At 44.6% G+C, this 20,135-nt stretch overlaps 1 protein-coding gene across 6 annotated transcripts in view; it reads left to right on the plus strand.

Moving 5' to 3' along the window:
- The first annotated feature begins 9,445 nt into the window (after positions 1-9,445).
- Cadm1 (cell adhesion molecule 1) overlaps positions 9,446-20,135 on the plus strand; it is a 327,348-nt gene continuing 316,658 nt past the window's right edge. For all 6 annotated transcript variants that reach the window (XM_041638494.1, XM_041638495.1, XM_041638497.1 and 3 more), the window contains exon 1: positions 9,446-9,614. In XM_041638494.1, coding sequence (XP_041494428.1) covers positions 9,482-9,614 — 133 coding nt within the window. In that variant the 5' untranslated portion in view covers positions 9,446-9,481. The remainder of the gene's footprint in view (positions 9,615-20,135) is intronic.

The raw sequence follows: 20,135 nt of genomic DNA on the forward strand, positions 1-20,135 counted from the left end.
GGGGACTTTTCTCCACCTTCCCATTACCAAACAAGATGCATCCGTCAGGCTGGCCACGGGGACTGAGGAGCCAGACAGTTGACTCTGGTGGGAGGCCTTGAGTGGACAGTGTAGAGTAGGATCACTCCAAAGTTCCATGGGGTACCCCTCCAGAAAGAACAGTCAGCTCTGAAGTCCCAGTCCTCGTTTCTCTGTTTTCCTTCTCGGTCTGTAAGCAGGGGCTGTGTACTTCCCCCACTGGCGGTGCTCTTTCTAGGCCAAGGCTGATGCAGACAAGGGGGAACACTTCAGATGAAAGATAAATAACAATTACTAGAAATCATAAGGACTGTTTTTTGTAATTGAAGTCACGAACTGTACTAATTGCCTTTGAAAGTATATGCAATTTACTGCATTTTATTAACTGCACTGTAGGAGAGTTTACCCTTTCTGTGTATTGACATCTCCTAGATATATTGAAAGTTTTGCATAAATGTGTTATTCATCGTGGACCAAGACACATAAATAAAATATATAGAGAAATATTAGCACTGTGACGAAGGTCTTAGAGAAATGGCTTGGCAAGTGGCAGCGCTCTCAGAGAGCAGGACAGGCTGAAATTAAGTCTTGCTTTTCTTCAAAATACGATACTTTAAACAAACTGCATTCTAGTTCTTCGCAGGGACAGGGGCAAGAAGATATTCCAAGTACCTTGTGGGATCCCCGCTGGCTGGGAGAAAGGCATCTTTAGAGAGTAGAAATACCTTTTCAGAGTGGTGGGGGCACTATTTAACGCTGCTGCACAAGTGTAAGTTGATCATTTCTCCTCTGGAACCCTTTTGACAAACCCCTGAGTTTTCAGAGTTGCAGGGGATTTCCTAAAATGTCGAGTTTCCCCATGGAATGTCCTGTGAAAACTATATACTGTTTTTGTTTGTTTGTTTTTAAATTTAGGGTTTGCTGTCTATTATAAATTAGACAGAAGTTTGGTTATTTTTAAGTATTTATGCATTTTTTTGTGTGTAAGCATGATGTGCCTGCGGGCATGTTAGCCACAGACTCAGGTCACCAAACTTCTACTCTACCCAGCCACTTTACCAGACAGTATTTCAAGAGGTCACAAATATGGACATCTTTGTAGTAGGAGCTACGGGCTGTGTTCTGCAGCCCGGCTCCCGGACACCGGTACAATTTGTGTGTTGTTATTTCGGGTATAAAGCTAGCCGGTGGCTGGGAGCTGGGTGGCAGGAAGCAGCCCGCCACTCCTCCATACTACACATCTTGGTGCAAAAATCCACACTCCAAGTCTCCAACTGCTCAGGCAGGGAGCATCAGAAGGAAGAGACATGAGTGCATTATCCCATAGAATGTGTAGTTGGGAAAGGTGAGTTCCCATTTGAGACTATGAAGACAAACATAGGCCCACCCTAAGACAGCAAAAAGATGGGCTTTCTAGAACATTCTTCTATAAACTTTTCCTGTTTGAGACTTCACGATGAATCACCAAGAGAATTTCTATTCAGAATGTGTCCTGTTTACAACCCATATTACAAAGAGTTATATTACCATTGTCATCTCTGAGCAGTATGAAGGATACAATCTCATATTCATAGTATGGCTAGTTTATATTGCAGCTTTATGAAAATCTATAGATATCAGTGTCTGCTTTTAATGGATCTTGCTGAAATCCCATTGCCTGGGAAGTTGTGCTGTAAGGAATTATCACAGCGCTTCATCTGACAATTATGATATCATATCAGTAAAATATGACTTCTAAAGTAAGGGAGAAAACTTTGCAGCACCATTACCATTTTTTTTTTTAGTTTGAAAATAAAAAACTAAGGCCTATATGTGCTAATTAGCTGAGTTACCTCAGTTCCACCAATCCCTCTATCCCACCCAAGGCTGTCTGTCAGTGTCAATGAGATTAAACATCAAACTGGAAACTCTAAAGCTTTTTCTCCTAACTAGAAAAGCATCAGCAAGCCACATCTTGTTCTGCTGGCAAATAAGAGAACTCCTTGATTGGTCAAACTCTAATCAAACTGTTTAAATGGATGCGAGGTCACCCTAAGGGGACTTTATTTCTAGTGCCAACATCCAATAACCTTTGACCTCGTTGTATCGAGTAGCATGGCTAGTCTTTCTCTTCTTTCTTTGCCTTCCTTGCTTTTTTTTCCTTCTCTTCCTCATGTCCTTCAGTCTCAGGGTCTATTCACCCCTAAATAATCCGTGTTTGCCAGTTAGTTGTTCTGACTTCAAACGCCTCTGTCTTAGTTAGGGTTTCTATTGCTGCCGCAAAGGACTATGACCAAAAACCAAGTCGAGAGGGAAAGGTTTATTAGGCTTACACTTCCATATTGCTGTTCATCATCTAAGGAAGTCAGGACAGGAACTCAGACAGCATGGGAACCTAGAGGCAGGAACTGATGCAGAGGCCATGGAGAGGTGCTGCCTACTGACTTGCTCAGCCTGATTTTTTTTTAAAAATAAAACCCAGGACCACCAGCTCAGGGCTGGCACTGCATAACTTGGGCCGGACCTTCCCCCACCAATAATTAATTAAGAAAATTCCTTACAGCTTGAGAGACATTTTCTCAATTAAGTTCCCCTCCTTTCAGATAATTATAGCTTGTGCCAAGCTAACATAAAACTAGCACATCATCCAATATGCCTTTTCTAGATTATTTCCCACCTACCACCCTCCGGTTCTGTGGCTTCAATCTCTACTCATGACCCCATCTCAATGGCTGCTTCTAGTTCTAGAGGATCATTTCAGCTGCTATTGCCTGGCTGAATATTTCCTATTTCAAAATCCAAAAGAAAACTATCGTCTTCTTTCCAGTGTCCATCCCCCCCCCCCCAAAAAACAGTGAAACATCATAGCAAACCAGGTTCCCCGAGTTCCTGCCTTCAATGATTGTCATCAATACTTACCACAGCTCAAGTCTAAAAGGCATTCATGCCCCCAGTGTAATATTACTTGAAAATAAATCTGGCCCTTCAGTTCAACTACTTGAGTGAATTCCTATTACTTACAAAAAATATGAAAACATCTTAGCTTGTCAACCATGACGCTGTCTGTTCCATGTACGTATAAATATGTGTGTGTTTCCAGTTTTTTCTCTTGATATCTGTCTTCTGTCAAGCTATATTCTAGCCATTCTATTTGTGTGTGAGTACAGGTGCCCAGGAATAGCTATTCTATCTGCAATTTTCTAAATATATATTGTGTTCTCTAAGGCTTTTGAAATTCATAAGGGACCACTGTCTCTAACCTTTCTTCTACATATTTCAGTCCATTGGATGGGTCGTAACTTTTAAGACTCAACAAAGAAGCCTTTTCCTACTAGGATGCTTTGCTGATAGGCAGACATTACACTTGCTCTGTGAATAGGTAAAAGCCTTTCTTTTCTGTCTGGTACAGCTCAGTACCCAAATTACAAAAATAATTATATGTTGTGTATCTGTTCTCTTACTGTTCTGTGAGTTAGTGGATAGTAGATATATCCTCTCATTTACTTATCTTTCCAAAATACAACAATGGCCATTTCACAGAGACACTCTGAATTTTTCTCTTCCGATGGGTGTGTATTTTGATCTGACACTAATACCTGGGTATATGCCCATAGAATTGACTGGAGCAAACTATGACTTGGATGCCTGTGGTAAATTTCCCTTCTGTGGGAACTGGGACTGCTCCTTCACCCAGTTTATGCATAGTTTTCTGCAACCTGCTACATCACTAAATTTTTTTCTCGCCAGCTGGTATTCAACTCTTGGTATTCAAGAGATTATTGTTAACTCTGATTCTAGAAGAATAAACTTTTGAGTAGAGCGTTAAATTACTCATTTAGGAATATGGATTTAGCTGGCTTTGGGTTTCGGGAAGATTCATAGACACTCCTCACAAAGTCGAGCTGTTTAGTGCTTAGTCTTAATCTAAGACGACAAAAGCTGTCTACTAGGTAGGGTCGAGGATTTATCTAATTCAATTTGCCTCTAACTTAACATTAATTTGTCAAATACTTTTCTGTAAGAAGTTGGCATTAAGGATACTTTAATGTACCTTTGATAAGGCTCACAGATTGTTTCAGTGTCCCTAGAATGCTACAACAAAATACCAGAGGCTAGGTGCCTTAAACTAGGACTTCTAATTTATTTTCTGCTTGTGATGCCTATTTGCCTAGGAAATTTCTATGCAACCCAAGGTATGTATGTGTATATATACACATACATATATACACGTATATACGTGTATATATACACATATATGTATATATACATATATACACATACACACACATATACATATATATACATATATATGTATATACACATATATACATATACACACATATATATATGTGTATATATACACATACATATATAATATGTGAACAAATGAAACATTTATCCATAAAAACAAATAAAAAATAGTTCTTTGGTGTAGAGTGTTACCATTTAGTAAAGATTAATGGAAATTTACACACCAATAAGCTGGGTTTGTTTATTCAGTTTTGCATAAAAACTTGAACCTTAGCTGAATATTTGGTACTTTAGGATACAGACTTCAACACTTTTCAGAGTTGATTAAAGTTGTTAGTTTATAGTTGACAAAACTGAGAACGATGCTTTGCAAAGATAAGTAGCATAAAACAGCAGAAGCATGTCTGGGGCCATTTTAGAAATTATTGGCAATTCTGCCCCAATCTCGATCCCATATTATTTGAATAATTTAAAAATAAAATGTTAGTCATCAAATAGTATTTTTTTAATAAGAAACAAAAAAAAAAAACCCAAAAACAACCCCAAACAATCCAAAGATGTACTAACTGAGACATGCTGATGAACAACGGTAGCAAAACATAAACAGACTTTGCTTCTCATACTTAAACCATCACGTTCCTCCAAGAGCAGAGAAGCACACACTGCGACTAGGGGCACACAGTGCTTTCAAACTTGGGCTTGGGTGTTGCAAACTAAGGCTGCGGTGACATCACACAGGGAGTTGTCAGGAACATCTCAAATTCATCACATATTTGATTTTCAGTTACTGTTTGACAGTTGCATGTTAAGGAATCTCAGTGGCGCCAATTTTTCAAATGACCTTCACATGACTCCATAGAGGCTATGAACCACAATTTAAGAAGCGAAAGCTGAAACAACAAAACATTATTTTCCTTCTATTCTTAAAGTTTAGCAGAGTGGCTCTCAACCTTCCAAATGCTGTGACCCTTTAATACAGTTCCTCCTGTTGTGGTGACCCCCAGCCATAAAATTATTTTCATTGTGATTTCATAATTGTGATTTTGCTGCTGTTATGAATCATAATATAAACGTCTGTGTTTTCCAGTGATCTTAGGCGACCCCTCTGAAAGAGTCATTGTGACCCCCAAAGGGGTCTCGACCCAAAAGTTGAGAAACATTGGCCTAGAGGCTTAAAGTCCAAATCATGGTGCCAGCATTGTTAAATCCTTGTGAACATCCTCTTGCCTTGCAAAGTCCACCTGTCACCATGAATGTGCCATACTTCCTTTGCACACACTTCTAGAACTCTACTGTCTCTTTGTTCTTAAAGAGCTTGAAGATCATGGAGGCCTCATTCTCACGATCTCATTTAAACGTAATTACCTCTCAAAAGTCCCACCCCCAAAGAGCATTGCATTGGGGTTTAAAGTTTCATTGCAGGAATTGGTGTGTAGGGGGACATGTACATGAGGGCCTGCTTGCTGGGGTTTCTGTCGGGCCCAGTTCCCCAGCCGTAAAGTCCCAGAGAAAATCACACAGAGAGTCTACATCAGGTTATAACTGATTGGCCCCTTAGCTCAGGCTTCTTATTAACTCTTGTAACTTATATTAATCCATTACTCTTATCTACGTTAGCCACATGGCTCGGTACCTCTTTCAGCAGGGTAGGTCACACTTTGCTTCTTCAGTGGTCTGGGCAGGACTCCCAAGGGAACTTCCTTCTTCCCAGAATACTCCTGTTCTCATCGCCCCACCTCTACTTCCTGTCTGGTTGACCTGCCTATACTTTCAGCCTGGCCAATCAGCATTTATTTAAAACATGATTGACAGAATACAGACAATTCTCCTGCACCAGGGACAGGGTAGGAATCACAGTCAGTAACATGGATTAAAATACTTTTCTATGAATATTTAAATAACTCAGTAGCTGGGCAAATGCTGACTCCGAATACTGTTTTGCTTTTCTTAATAATTTGTCTGAGTTGCTCTTATACATGGGTATTAAAATAATTAGCATTTTAAGAGGCAAAATGTTACTAAGTTGCCATTAATTATCTCTGATCTATTTCCACAAACATGAATCCCCTTTAATGCTTATTTTTTATATATGTTTATCCACATTTCTCAACTGTTTTGGTGAAGGCAAACAATATTAAGTCTCTCTCTGGTTTGTCATAAAAAAAAAAAAGAAAGCAAGAAAGAAGGAAACCAGGGTCCTGGTGCTTCTGGCAAGTTTGTTCTAACACAAATCGCACCCAGATTGTAATTCTGATAAGTATTTCAGTTCTTTCTTAAAAAATTAAATTCACAAAACAATTGATTATCAGTTATAAATGGCAAAAACACCATCTGGTTTTTAAAATTGGTTCAATCCATGTAGCAAGGGGAAAAATGTTGGAACTTGTTCTTGGCGATGAGTTCTAGTCCGTGGAGCAGAAAATGACGCGCTTTACTATGAGAAAGCCAGGGTAGTCATAACTTGTACTTAGCGGCTGTGGGAATTTGATGCGTTCCTCGCATGTTCCATATGTTAAATCGCTTGGCGACATCTTTGGTGTGAAAGAGCTGGGGAGTGGGGGGTGGGAGGGGAGCGTGGCTAGAAGATAGAGCAACAACTGCTTGCTTCATCCCGAGTTCTCACCTCTGGCTCGTATGCAGAAGGTGTACCAGGCCTCAGTTTCCATACCTGGTAAAACCGGCTGTGCCAAGTTCCTCAAATCCTACATGGCAGGCAGCATTTCTGTGGCAATCTCTGAGGCTGTTTGCATTCTTCCAGTGAGGTAAGTCATACAGCACTGGCATTTCCTATAGAAATGTCCCATGTTGTTCTTTGCCAACTGGAAATCTGAGTAGGTGTTCATTTGAAGTGCCAAGAGAACGGAGGGAGATGAAAACACTCCAGCTCTTCCAATGTCCCCATTCTGTGTTCTGAGTGTGGGAGGACTAGGGCCTGGCTACATTCTCCTGGAGCCTCAGCCTCATGAAGAATCCTTTCCTTCGGAGCCGGCTGCAATCCTGTTATTTTCAACAACGTTTCTGGGCTGCTGGCATATTTTCACCTTATGTTAAAAATACAGCTCTCCTTTGCTTATTATTCATGCACTATGATGTGAAATTTATTCCTTCACTTAACACATATTTATTCAGGCACAGTGCAGCATAGTGGTTAGTTGTGAGGGTTCTGTCTACAATTTGGAATTATTTTTTAAGGCTGGCGTTCAATTTTTCTATCCATGTTGAATAAAAAATGGAGGGAAACAATAGAACGTTTCAGTGCTTAAACAAGATCACGCACAAAAATTCCTTGGTAAGGACTCAAGGACACATGAGTAGCAGCAACATAAAGAACACCCTCTTGCGCCTAGCCCTGGGCTATTGTGACTGAGATGTAGGGTCAGATTTAGCAGTATACATTCCGTTGTCAGCCCCCGGCTTTTCATTCTAATTTGGGTAGAAATCTGCTTTGCGTCGGGTCTGATCAAGGTAGTTCACTTCTGGCAATAACACATAGGATTTTTGCGGACTGGACGTTATCCTGGTGGCCACACAGTGTTGGTTTTCTGCCTCTTGTACTGTGATTTGTCCACTGGAGCTTTCTCGACTTCTGGAGGACTGCCTGCAGTTGGTGCATTGGGGCCTATAATTACAGAGCAGAAGATCCAGGGATGGGGAGACAGGGCAGTTTCGAAAATTAGTTTATGCATAATGGATAATATGAGGCTGCTTTAATGTGTAACTCATTTGATGGGTTGGCTGATCTTAACTTCCTTTTTGATATTTATTTTTTTAATTTATTTGCGACATGAGGACACGAGGGCTTTGGTAGGGCTCTTCTACACTATAGTTCAGATTCAGCAATTTACATTCAGTAATCTCTTGGTCATTTAGCCACAGATAATTTGTCATGGTTTGTTTTAGCTGTTGTGATATTGATATTTATTATGCAAATTGTATTTCCTACATCTTATTGTTCTGCATTCTATGAATACTTAAATTATTATAAACCTTTACACTTAATACAGCTCGTCCTTCAATTTGATGCTTGAGCAACAGAGGGTCAGAGCGCACACGGTCTTCTAGAGGGGAAGTAAATAAGTAATTAAAAGGCAGACAAACAAGAGAGCCGCCTGCTTGGTTGAAAAGAAAGCAAAGATAATTTAGGGGAGGGAGAGTGTGTCCAGAGAGGCTTACCAGTCTCTTCAGCAGGAGAACTTCTCCAAGACACAACTGAAACCGGGAGCACCTGTTGGTCTCTAGAACCCTTTAAAAGGATTGAAAGCACAGCAGAGAAAGGAATTGATTTGTGCCCTGGAGGAGTAACTCGGCTGACTCTCCCTATCTTGGAAGCTCTTGGTTCCCCACATTTCCTTTCCCACAAACCTGACGGGTAGATTTTTTTGTTTTTGTGTGCGTGTAATCTTAAATATATATTGCTTACATGCTAAAAATCTATTAAATCTGGGAAGGATACTTTCAACATGCTGGGGAGCCCGAGCATCCCCCACCCCCGCCCGCGATTTACCGTTCCCCAGAATCTACAGCCAAACATACTCTTGAAAATCCCAGAACCCGACTCCTCGACTTCAGTCTCTCTACTATCCCTTAGTCTACCGCTAGGTTGTTGAGCGGGCTCTCCCTCTTCGCCGGACGTGCAAAGCACGCATGCACTTCTCCCAGATTGTTTTGTCGATCCGGGGACCTGCATTCGCACTCTCCACTCCCTGGCTTCCCAAAGATCGCATTCCTTCGTGCAAGGTGAAGGAAGGAAATTCGCAAAGTGTGACTTCCACAGGCCGATGCACACGCAGTGCTCGGGCCCAGGAGCCTCGGGATGAGACTCGCCAGGCGTGAGTCCGCCGCGGCGAATGCAGCAAATGTTCCTAATAAAGGTGCAGGGAAACTAGAGACCCGCCTCCTGGAGCCGCAGCCCCCCTCCCCCGCCTTCTCGCCAGGCGCCGGGGCAGTACACTTTTCCTCCAGCGGGGAAGCTAAGCCGAATTTTAACGTAAACATATTTGCATAGGCCCCTCCCATAGGCCCCGCCCCTAGGTGGCGCGGGCGCGCGGCCGAACGCGAGCGCCAGGGGGCGGGGTGGGGGAGGGGGCTAGTCCTTCGAGAGCCGGGTTGGGCTCGCGGCGCCACGATTGGTCGGTCCTGACTCCGCCTTTAGCACATCTCATTAGCATCTCATTAGCTGTCCGCTCGGGCTCGGGAGGCAGCGACCGCCGCCAGTCTGAGGCAGGTGCCCGACATGGCGAGTGCTGTGCTGCCGAGCGGATCCCAGTGTGCGGCGGCAGCGGCTGTGGCGGCGGCGGCAGCGCCTCCCGGGCTCCAGCTCCGGCTCCTGCTGTTGCTCCTCTCGGCCGCGGCACTGATCCCCACAGGTAGGTTGTGGGCACCCGCGGATTGGTCCCGAAATACCCCCCCGGGCACCCCCAGGAGCCGTAGCTATGGAAGGGGGGACGTTTCCATGACAACCTCCCCCCACTTCCCAAATCCGAAGCGGCGGGAGCGTGGCAAGGAAAGTCGGGGCTGCGATGGGAAGGGGCTGAGGGGTCGGCGCCCCTTCTCTCCTGCCCGCCGGTTGCGGATGGGCGCCCTCAGGGATGGCTGCACCCACACCTCTTCCTCCTGGCGTAGCGCGGGGTGCTGAGTGGAGTGGGCTTGGGGGCCAGGGGCTCGCGCGTGGGGGAAGGGAAGCCCTCTGAGGCGCCCCGAACCTTCCGGACCCTCCGAAACTCGCTCTTGTCCCTGGAACTTGCAGGTCCTTCTGTGTCCCCGGGCTTAGCCTTCGTCCCCTCCTTTTCAGCTCGGCCCCCCGATCGATTCTCCGTTTCCCGAAGCTTTTTTCCCCGCGGGTCCCCAGGACATCCCCACAGTCGTGTCCTCTCCCTCGCTTGCTTGCCCGCGCTCTGCAGGTCCCCCGCCCCAGAGCTGCACGCCTCTCGTGTTTCCCTCCTGCCGAACGCAGCCCCTCGGCCCCCTCCGCTGGGCTGCGGGTCGGCTTGGCTGGAATCCAGGCAGGGAAAGTTCCCGGCTCGGGGGCGGCCGCTCGTCGCCGCGGCTACAGAAGGGCTCCGTGTGCCTTCAGCCGGTCCGCGCCACGAAGGCCTCTGCTGCGAGTGGGGATCCGGGATTTCCCGGCTGCGCGTCCTTCGGGCAAGCGGCCCGCAGGTGGTGGCGGGGGCGTTCGCGGCCTCTGCGGCCCGGCGCTCGCCCTGCGGGCCTCGGGGCGCTCCCTGCGTGGCCGGCCGTCTTGAGAATCTGCCCGGGTGGCGGCTCTGCGAGCGCCGCGCCTTTCCTGAAGACGCCGAGCGCTTGGCAGGAGCCCCGCGTGTGGCTGCCCCTGTGCCGGGCGCGTTGGCGCGGTCGGGAAAGAAGAGGGCAGTGTTTGCATTTGCTAACAAAAGGGAGCCGGAGCTCTTCCCCACTGGAGAGGCCGGCCGCGCTGCGCCCGCCTTCCCGCCACCTCGTCGCTCTCGCCAGCCGCGCGGCGTCCCCGTGCGGCTGTACCGCCTGCCTCTGGCTCCCGGCGGCCGGTGGCACCGAGCGGCACCGAGCGGTGGCGAGCGGGCTGCCGGCCGTGCACGAGGGGATGCGCTAGGGGTCTGAGCCTGCAAAACCCCTCCTTGCAGCTCCAGAGCTGCAGGACCTGGGAGCAACAAGTGGTGGAGGACGCCGCGAGCTCAACCCCCACCTGCGGAACCCCCAGCCCGGGAGGATGCAGCGCTGGGGCCAGTGTGCGGTTCCGGGGGCGCTTCTTTGCTTGGGTTGTGTCTTTTGTTTACACGCTAGAGGACACATAGTTATGTAAACACCGCAGGAGACACGCTGTTGGAGATGGGGGATGCTTGGGAGTGCTAGCTTCGGATTTAGGGGGATGCCAGGTTGGTTGACTTACCCCCCTCCAAAAAATAAAATATAAAACACGCTTGGGGAGAAGAACCCATGGAAGCTTTAAGGGTGGGAGCCTGGCAGCACCTTCTATTCCAGCTTGAGAATTTTGTCTTCCATGCTACAGTCTGTCTCCGGATGTTTATATGTTTTTCTTCTGTGAATTCTTAATTTATGAGTTACGAGATAATTAGGTTTAGCCGAAGCCCGTGTGGTTACAACTTAATTTCTGGTGATGCCACTGACTGGAAGGGTTCGATAGAGTGTTCCCGAAAGAGATCCCTCGTGCTGCATTGTAAAAAGCGCCACTGTCAGTTAAACGTGAGCGTGAGTAAAGGCTGGGTAACTGGTGCATTACAGAGGCAACAATAGACTTGTATTGGCTGCAGAACGAAGGGTGGGGGTGGGAAGCGCTGACCCGGGATATTGCCTTTCCACTATAAATGGGAGCCATGCAGTGTCACTAAACCAGCCGAGTAGGCTTAGATTTTGCCTCCCTTATCAAGCCTCCTCATTGAAGGCACGGGGTAGTAACAACCGTACTATATTTGTACTATCTCTCGGCGAGAAGTTGCCTTCTCGGCGAGGGATGTGTGCTGACTTAGAAAGGAATGGTCTGGAACTCAACCGTGCATGTCAAAGCTACAGGAAAATTCTGTTGCCAGTTACCATGGAAGCAGCTTCTTGCTCTTGTGTACATCCCTGTTTGTATGCCGCTTATCAGATTGTGTTCAAATTAGAAAGCAATTGGGTTTCATTTGTAGTGAGAGGGGGAGATGACTTTCTTTAATTTTTTTTGAATGCTTGTGTGTGTGTGTACACTGTGTGTACACTGTGTGTGTGTGTGTGTGTGTGTGTGTGTGTACACTTTGAGAGATGGTCTGGCCAAGCCCTAGATTCCATACTGCAGGGGTCAATTTCAGGTGGACACCGAAGGACTCCTTTTCCTCACATGCTAAGCTAAAGCTTTTTCAGGGGCCTCTGCTTTTCATTCCCCCATTAAGAGAAACCTGTTGGTGCTACCTGCTAACTTCATTAGGCTTGTTTTATTCCCATTCTTGCCGGGAAAGCCAAGTCCCTTTATTGTGGACTGGGGTTCTGTTCTGTTTGCCTCTGTAGCTGAAGCCATCCTGCTTGTCCCCCGCCCTTACCTCCATCCCAGAGGAAATCCACTCTCATCTCCTGTGGTGTTTGGGTTAAACAGACCCGAAATGCAGCCAGAATAGGATCGCCTGTGCTGTGTTACTCACTCTCACCATGTTTAAGGTGCAGGCATGCTGCTGTATGGGATCCTGAAGGAACCTGCAGTAGATCATCCTGCTCTTACCCTGTGCAGGATTAGAGACCATGGTTGATGGGTAGGGGATTTGTGGGGTGGCAGTTAGTCCCGGCTTGCCCTAGCCGGTTGGGACTTGGTTGAGCTTTGTTGGAGCTTGCAGACCAGGGACAGGGACTTTGCAAAAGTGACGCCCTGCTATTGTTGCCTTTCCCTGCATCAAATTGAATAGTCACTGGGGGGGACTTGCACTTGCCTATGATAGCTTCGATAAAATATCCCTCATTAATGCCACTTTATATTTACAGTGTGTCACTGGAGACGCACAAGGCTTCATTTAGTGACTTGTGTGACGAGACAAGCTTGCATTATTTGCCCGGGACATTTTGGAGGAACAAGAGACCCATTGAGCAATCTTTTGAAATGAACAAATACGAAAAAGGGGGGAATAAAAGAGCAGGCAGTTCTCCGGAACAAAGAGCTTTATTCATATGGATGTTGTACATGCTTTATCCAGTTTTCCCCAGTGGCTCTCCCGGTAAAGGGGAGTGGGACAGGGAAGGTGATAACAGGCCGGGCGCTCTGGATTCCTCTTTTACTTCCTGACTTCCCATTCTTACCGGATTTGGTTCCCTACTCACCGCCTGCTTCTCAATCTCCACTCCCTCCCAAACCCCAGAATGTAACAGCCTCTTAGGTTTCGAAGGAGATTTTGAAATCTTTTTCTGCCATTGTTGGCTCTTACGGAAGAAACTGCTGGGTAGCTAGCTACCTGTTGACTGATCAACATTGGACAGTGTACTGGGTGTGGGGAAAGAGATGCCACTTGTCTATGACATGTGTCAAGATAGTGAATGTCAGAATGGTAGGAAAGATGTCTTGCAATTATCACGTTAGCCTTGTGATTATTTTTAAGGGTGTTGTTAAAATGAAAATCCCGTATTTTAATAATTGTTATTAATGGTGCTCTTGGGTTTTATTTTTAAACTTTACTCCCGTACCTGGTACATTTCAGCTTTATACGTGATTTTTTTTTCTTTTAATTTTTCAGCCTCTATTGTTAAGTTGTCCCTCTCCCCTTTAAAATGGATAGTAATACTATGAAAATCAATACTACGAGACTCATTCTTATTGGGTCTATGTATGCGATATTTTAAAGCTAATTGACCACATAGAATTTGTATTAATTTTTTAATGTTTTGATTGATTGGTGTGTGTGTTTGTGTGTGTGCGTGCGTGTGTGTTGTTTAACAAAAAGACTATTTTTATGTGAGGGGTATTTCTTACAAGGGGCCAAGCTAATTGGTACTGTGGTTTGAATGGAAATTGACCACATACGAAGAAAATTTAAAAGAAAGAAATCCAGAGGATTAAAATGCTGTATATCTTTCTTTGGAAGAATGCTACTGACCATTATGCTGGGCATTTTTAACAGAAAATCCAGCACAGAAAGGAGAAATCACACAGCGACATCTGTTGCAGAACTGAAAATTTGCTGCTCTGAAATGGAAGCAATTAGCCCCGTGTAACCACCTAATAGTATCAGAGTGTGTGTGCCGACACAAATATGAGCACGTGCACGTTTACATTTGCACACACGCACATTATACAGAAGCTCACGTATTCAAATTAAAGTACCAGAACGTGCAACATTGGAGTGCCGAAGTGCTTTAAAAACTATTAGAGATTCTCATGATTATGGAACTGCCGAAAACGAAAGATAATGACAATCTTCTTAGGAAACACCATTGTTTTCAGGTGAGGCTGCCGAAGCCCAACTCAGCTAAGATTGAGTTAGCTGTAGATCTCGGATGGGGACAGGTCCCTTGATGTTCAGCCAGTGGACCTTTTTTTATTTTATTTTATTTTATTTTATTTTTTTGTTCTTCCTCCTGGCAGCGATGCCCAGACAGAGAAGCGGATCATTGGAGGATACTACCTTGGCTAAAACTATTTTGTATTCTGAAGGCGGCGAGATTAATTGTTTGCTCTAGGTAATAAACCCATGGATCAGAAGGAGTGACCTCTGGGAAGAAAGGACCAGCTCTTGGTACCTTTGCCTTTGGTGTTGACAAATGATTCTGCAACCTCTGGACTTTATTTGGCAGCCACTGCGCGAATGTCGTCCAAAGTGCCTTCATATGGGAGACCGCCGGGTTGTGTTGTTGTAATAAGTCACAGGCAAGAGCTAAGCTTCAGGAAGCACATGTTCTGGTTTTTAAGAATTTCATTTGTCTTTTCTGAGTCTACAACAGGAGCCTAGCTTGGTTTTCTCTGCAGGTTCTCCTTCGTCATTTGCGGAGAAAAAGCTAAAGGGAAATTTTTCTTTTCCTTAAAGGAAAACATTTGTTTTTCAGGATGACTTTTATATTGGCCTTTATATTTTCTCTCCCCCACCCCCAACCTGGTTATGGGAAATTTCAAATATACACAAAAGCAGAAAGGATGCCCTACTAAATTCTGCATGGAATCACCCGGTCTCAATAGTTACCCACCCCTACACAACCGTCCTCTCTGTGCCTTTTACCTCTCCCAGATTATTTTAAATAAATCTCGGACATCCTATAATTTTTCTACAGTCGTTTCAGAATGAATCTCTAAGATGCAGCCTTCCACTCATAATTACAGTATCGTTATCTGAATTATACAGATTCTCAACTGGATATTCTGAATCTTGCCTACTACTCTTGCCTTTCCGAGGAAGGCGGAATGAAGGGTTGTCTCAGTGGGTAATGGCCGAGCAGAAACTAGAGACTCAGAGCGATGACTGTTTGTGCTCAGGAGACCTTTCCTGTGGTTTAGTTTATTTTGAGCAAGGTTTTGTTTGGATCGGATAAGATGAGTTTTATTATGGTGTAAATATGGTTGTGTAAATATGCAGTAATTGTGGCTAATCCCGCCACTGTGGCCTGTACCCTTGGCAAAACTAGCCATTTCCAGTTGTTCCCATAATGAATGCCCACCAGCTGCAGACTTTTGTAGGGAAAGCTTATTTTAGTTTGGTTGTGAGATACCCTATTTACACACAGGCACACACACAGAAACACATAGACAGCCAAACAGACAAACACACACTGGGGCATGTACCTTCCAGTCCTCCATAGTATAAATGCCATTATATTTTGTACATATATTGCTTAAAAATGTCTTTTTTCATTTCTGACTGACTGTAACTTACATGATGAAAATGTCTTTGGTGGCATGAAAGGCACATGCTACTTACTGTGAGTACTCTGCTGTTATTCTTGTGAGTTGGTGCTAGGGGCTAACGGGAGAAGAAAGGTTACTAACTTTATTTCTCAATATTTGCCCCCATTGATTTAAAATAAAATTTCATTTCAGCTGGAAATGTTGGACAGCCTTAATGCTCATTTCTGAAATTCTTTTTTTTTACCCCTGAAAATAAGTCGTTTCCCCCCCCCCCAAAGTTTGTGACGTGAGGTTGCCCCTTCTTTTCCCTTTCCTCCCTCCCTAAATTTCTTTTTTTTTTATTAAAATTTTTTACTATGATTTTATTTAATGTGTATGAGTGTTTTGCTTACGTGTGTACTACATTCATGAAGTGTGTGCCTGGTGCCTAGTGGAGTCAGAAATGGGCATCAGATCCCCTGGAACTGGAGCTGTGGATGATTGTGAACTTCCTTGTGCATGCTGAGAACTGAACCCAGGTCTGCAAGAGCAACAAGTGCTCTTAACTTTTGACCAATCTCTCCAGCCCCTTCATTTTTTTTTTTGTTGTTCCCAGCCAAACAAGACATTACATATGAGATGATGTTTAGGGGTCTGAGGGGGCCTGGCCAGGAAAAACCCCTCTCCTGAGTTGGCCTTTGGTCAAGAAGATGCGCTTAGGAATTTGTACATCCAGGGCTTGGGGAATTTCACCAAAATGGGGGAGGCAACCTGACAACCTTTGTCTGGAAGCCATCAATGAAGGAAGGAACCCACTGGAATGTTTGTAATCATAAGTGATACCTCCTTGTGGAATTTCAGAAGCCACAGGTTCTTTTTCAGAGATTTAAATTGCAGGCTTTAGGCAGCAGCTGCCGTTGGGGTTAATGAACACTTTTTCTTTTCTTCTTTGAAGGTCTTCCAGTGCTTGTCCTCCAGAGCCTTGGTGCAGCTCTCCATGGACCAGGGTTAGACAAAAGGGAGATGTGGGTATTTGTATGGCCCAAATGATGCCTAGCCTTGATGGTTGTGCAAAAGAGAAGCTCAGTGTGGAGATGCGGAAAGAGGTGCCAATACTGACTAGTGGGGGTCTTGAACAAAGTGATTGCCTTAAGGATGAACTGTGGTGGTTTAAAAAAAAAATATCTTATGAGCTGTTGTACTGGAATCTAGTTACTTAACCCAACATTTAGATGTAGGTATTTCAGAGATGTTAAGTAAGCTTGGAGTAAGTGCTGTGAAATGGATTTATATGTTTGAGGTTGGTGTTCCAGTGAACGTGGAATTCTGTAAATGCTTAGAACAAGTGTCTTGCTCTTGGCAGAGTTCTTTGGTAAAAGTAGACTAATTCCCCCCTCAGCTCTCTAGCACAAGGCAGCACCATCAAGTTACAATTAAGTTATGGCATCCCTGGAGAGCCGAGGAGCAATCTGCCTGAAAACAAAGAGCAACGCCCCGTCTCTATCACTGTCCGCACCGGATCTCCACATGGCTGGGAGAGCGTGCCTGAAATGGACCTTTTCTTTGTTCTGCCACTGATAACAGCTTCCCTGAAAGTCTTCTTTATTATTAGGAATAATACCACTATTATCCTAGCCCCAGCCCCCCGCGTCCCTAAATTTGGAGCCCCTTTCCCCTTCTTTCCCCTTTTTATTATTACCATTGTCATTTGAGATGGGTGTCTCATGTTTCCAAGGCTTGTTTAAAGCACTGGCTACGTAGTCAGGGATGGCCTTGAACTCTTGATCTTGTCACTTTCATCTGCTGGTTACAGGTGTCTGCCAACCATACCCAGTTTATGTGGCACTAGAGACTGAATTGTAACTGTGCTGCAGATGGCACCTAGGGCATTGACGCGACACTTTACTGACAAAGCTAATTTCCATAAATTGAAATTAAATGGGCCACATCTTGAAACTTGGTGGCCATGTGCTGTATTTCCCCAGAAACTACCTAGCCACTCCCCTCTCCGAGTACTGTCTCTGCTACCCAGAGGCAGCTCAAGGCTGCCTGCCGCAGTTCTAATTCCTTTCTGGGCAGGACCAGAGAGCGCTCCCCTCCCAGAAACTTAATCTCAGATTCTTGTTTCTTGCTGCAAATTCAATCTCCGCACTGTTTTGTCTTTAGGTGGCTCCTTCCTCAATTGCTCTCTCATTTCCTCCCTAATTGCCCTCATTTCTTATTACTTTTCAGCCCAATCCTGATGGGACTGGAAGACTGATGACTCTGCCCTGCAACTGAGGAGAAAGTGGTTGTGCCTCTCAGCCCTCATCTGATTGCTGTGGCACACGCGGCTCCGCTGCTCCTTTAACTCTGTCTGGGCTCATAGGGGAAGGATGGCTGACTCTCTGGCTCTCGTCTCCTTTGAGAATAGACACCTTTTCTTTTGTCTTTCATCTTAACCAACGTGAACTTTGAAGCAGGTCTCCATGCTGGCCTTTCTTTTTCTGCTTTACAGGTGTGTGTGTGCGTGCTTGTTTGTATGTGTGTGTTTGTATGTGTATGTATGTGTTTCTTTATAGCAGTTAGTGATTGTGTTGTGGATTGTGACAAAAGTTGTCATTATTGTGACCATGATTTTCATGGAATGTTTAAATTTCAGAATATTGAAAATATATTGTGTCTGGTAGAATCTGTTTGACTAGTTTGCTTCACTACATCCTAAAACAATGGTGTGAATGACTTAAATTACAGTTTGTCAAAATGATAGTTTTCAGCTCCAAGTGAAGTTCTTTCAAAGGAGGGCCATTTCTTAAGGGTGAAAAAACAAAGCCAAAAGGCCTTGTGTGGAGCTACTAGCTTGGTATGAGATCAGTCACTGAAGGTGATCTGGGAAATGTCATGTAACCTTGCAGATGGCATCTTGATGGTACTTACATCTGGCCATGTAGTTTCCACGGCAGAGAAACGGCAGAATTGTCTTGATCCTGGGCCTCTATGGAATAGTGTTCAAACACAGTTGAATTGGGAGCAGAGCTACTTACCTCAACACAGTCAGCTTCGCCAGCTTTGCCAATTTTGTGGCAGCTCCAGGTACTTTCTCATAGAGATCGTAGAGGACAAATTATCATTGGCTCGGTAAACAGAAACGTGGAGTCCTTGTTTCTCAGCACCACCGATGAACTTGCTGTCTTAGGGATCCTTTCAGAGGAGCTGGTATCACCATCTGCCATCCTTCTTGCCTTCGGTTTTCCTGACCTGGTACAGTTCTTGCTGCTCTCCAGAGGTTAGCACTGTGAGAGCACAGTAGTACAACCTTTGATTGTCTTCTGACAGTGCTGGGGAAGGGGTCGAGGGTGGGAGTGTGCTTGTGTTTCTGGCTCTTTGCAGCGTTTGCCAGTCTCAACACAAGCTGCCCATTCTTCTTGCAAGTCATCAGCCTCATTCTTCTGATAGAACGGGAGCATCGCCTCATTTCTCTTGCAGAAACCCTTACTTAAACAATGAAAACTTTAACGATACAGAGAAAAAAAAAACCAAGTTAATTTAGTACGAAATTACTGTGCAAATGGTTTTATCTCTTAAAAGATTCAAGTAGAGATTAGCTTAGATGACACCCACTTTCACTTTTGCTTGTGCCTATCTTGTGAGCCAGCATCCTCGTGGAGAGTCCCCTGCCCCTTGTCTCCAGCTCTTCACTGCTCGCTCCTGGAGCAGATCTCTCCATCCCTGGTCCAGGTTGGCAAGTGGAAGCCTTGCATTAGGTTCCACAGCAGGAACATGAACAACAAAGCAGCCTGCTTTAGGAATGACAGTAGTCAAAGCAGAATACACACAGGGACATTTTATGCTGGGAGTATCCATGTCTGTCTATCTCTTCATTAAAATATCTACCTAGTGGTGGCGGGTAAAGTCTACTAATACATATTCATTTGTAAATCCCTTACACGTTAGGCAATATTGAAAAATTATGTTGAAAGGATTAATTCAAGATGTTCTCAGTCTGCTTTGAGGGGAAGTGAAGGAACAAAGTGAGTGAAATCATGTAACATCAGAGAAACAGGGTGATTACAATCTAATTATCAGGCTTTTAAACACAGACTTTATTATTTTAATCAACTTCTTATATTGTATTTGCTATATTGAATAAAGACAGGGTACTGCTAGCACATAAGGCTAGAATAAGGTAGAAAATTGAACATTTGATTTATGAAAATTATTTTTCAATGAGAATCTACTTTTATGCTAGGAAACTGTTGGGCATATTTCGGTCTTCCAAAAACGTAGATAAATGTGCTCTTTTTTTTTTCTTCTCCCACCAGTTCTTTTGGGAAAATTTCAAAATCACAGGGAACTTGAAATGAGTACAATGACAGTGCACATTTATCTCTACCTTACCGAGTGCCATCAGCTGTTAACCTTTTACCCATTCGGATTATTGCCATCTCCCTAAATAATACATAAACATATATTCCCAGCTTTTCTTTTTCTGAAGCCCTGGAAAATGAGTAGTAGGCATGATGCTTGACCCTTGAATATTCATCATGGAATTCCTGAAACTTCGATTATTTTCCTGTGTGGTCTCAGAAACATTGCTACTGTGCAATTTACTTAACTCTGCTCTAGT

Source organism: Microtus oregoni, unplaced genomic scaffold (assembly GCF_018167655.1).
Source record: "Microtus oregoni isolate MIOR12 unplaced genomic scaffold, Mior012 000055F_ref0000237, whole genome shotgun sequence".
Lineage (NCBI taxonomy): Eukaryota > Metazoa > Chordata > Mammalia > Rodentia > Cricetidae > Microtus > Microtus oregoni.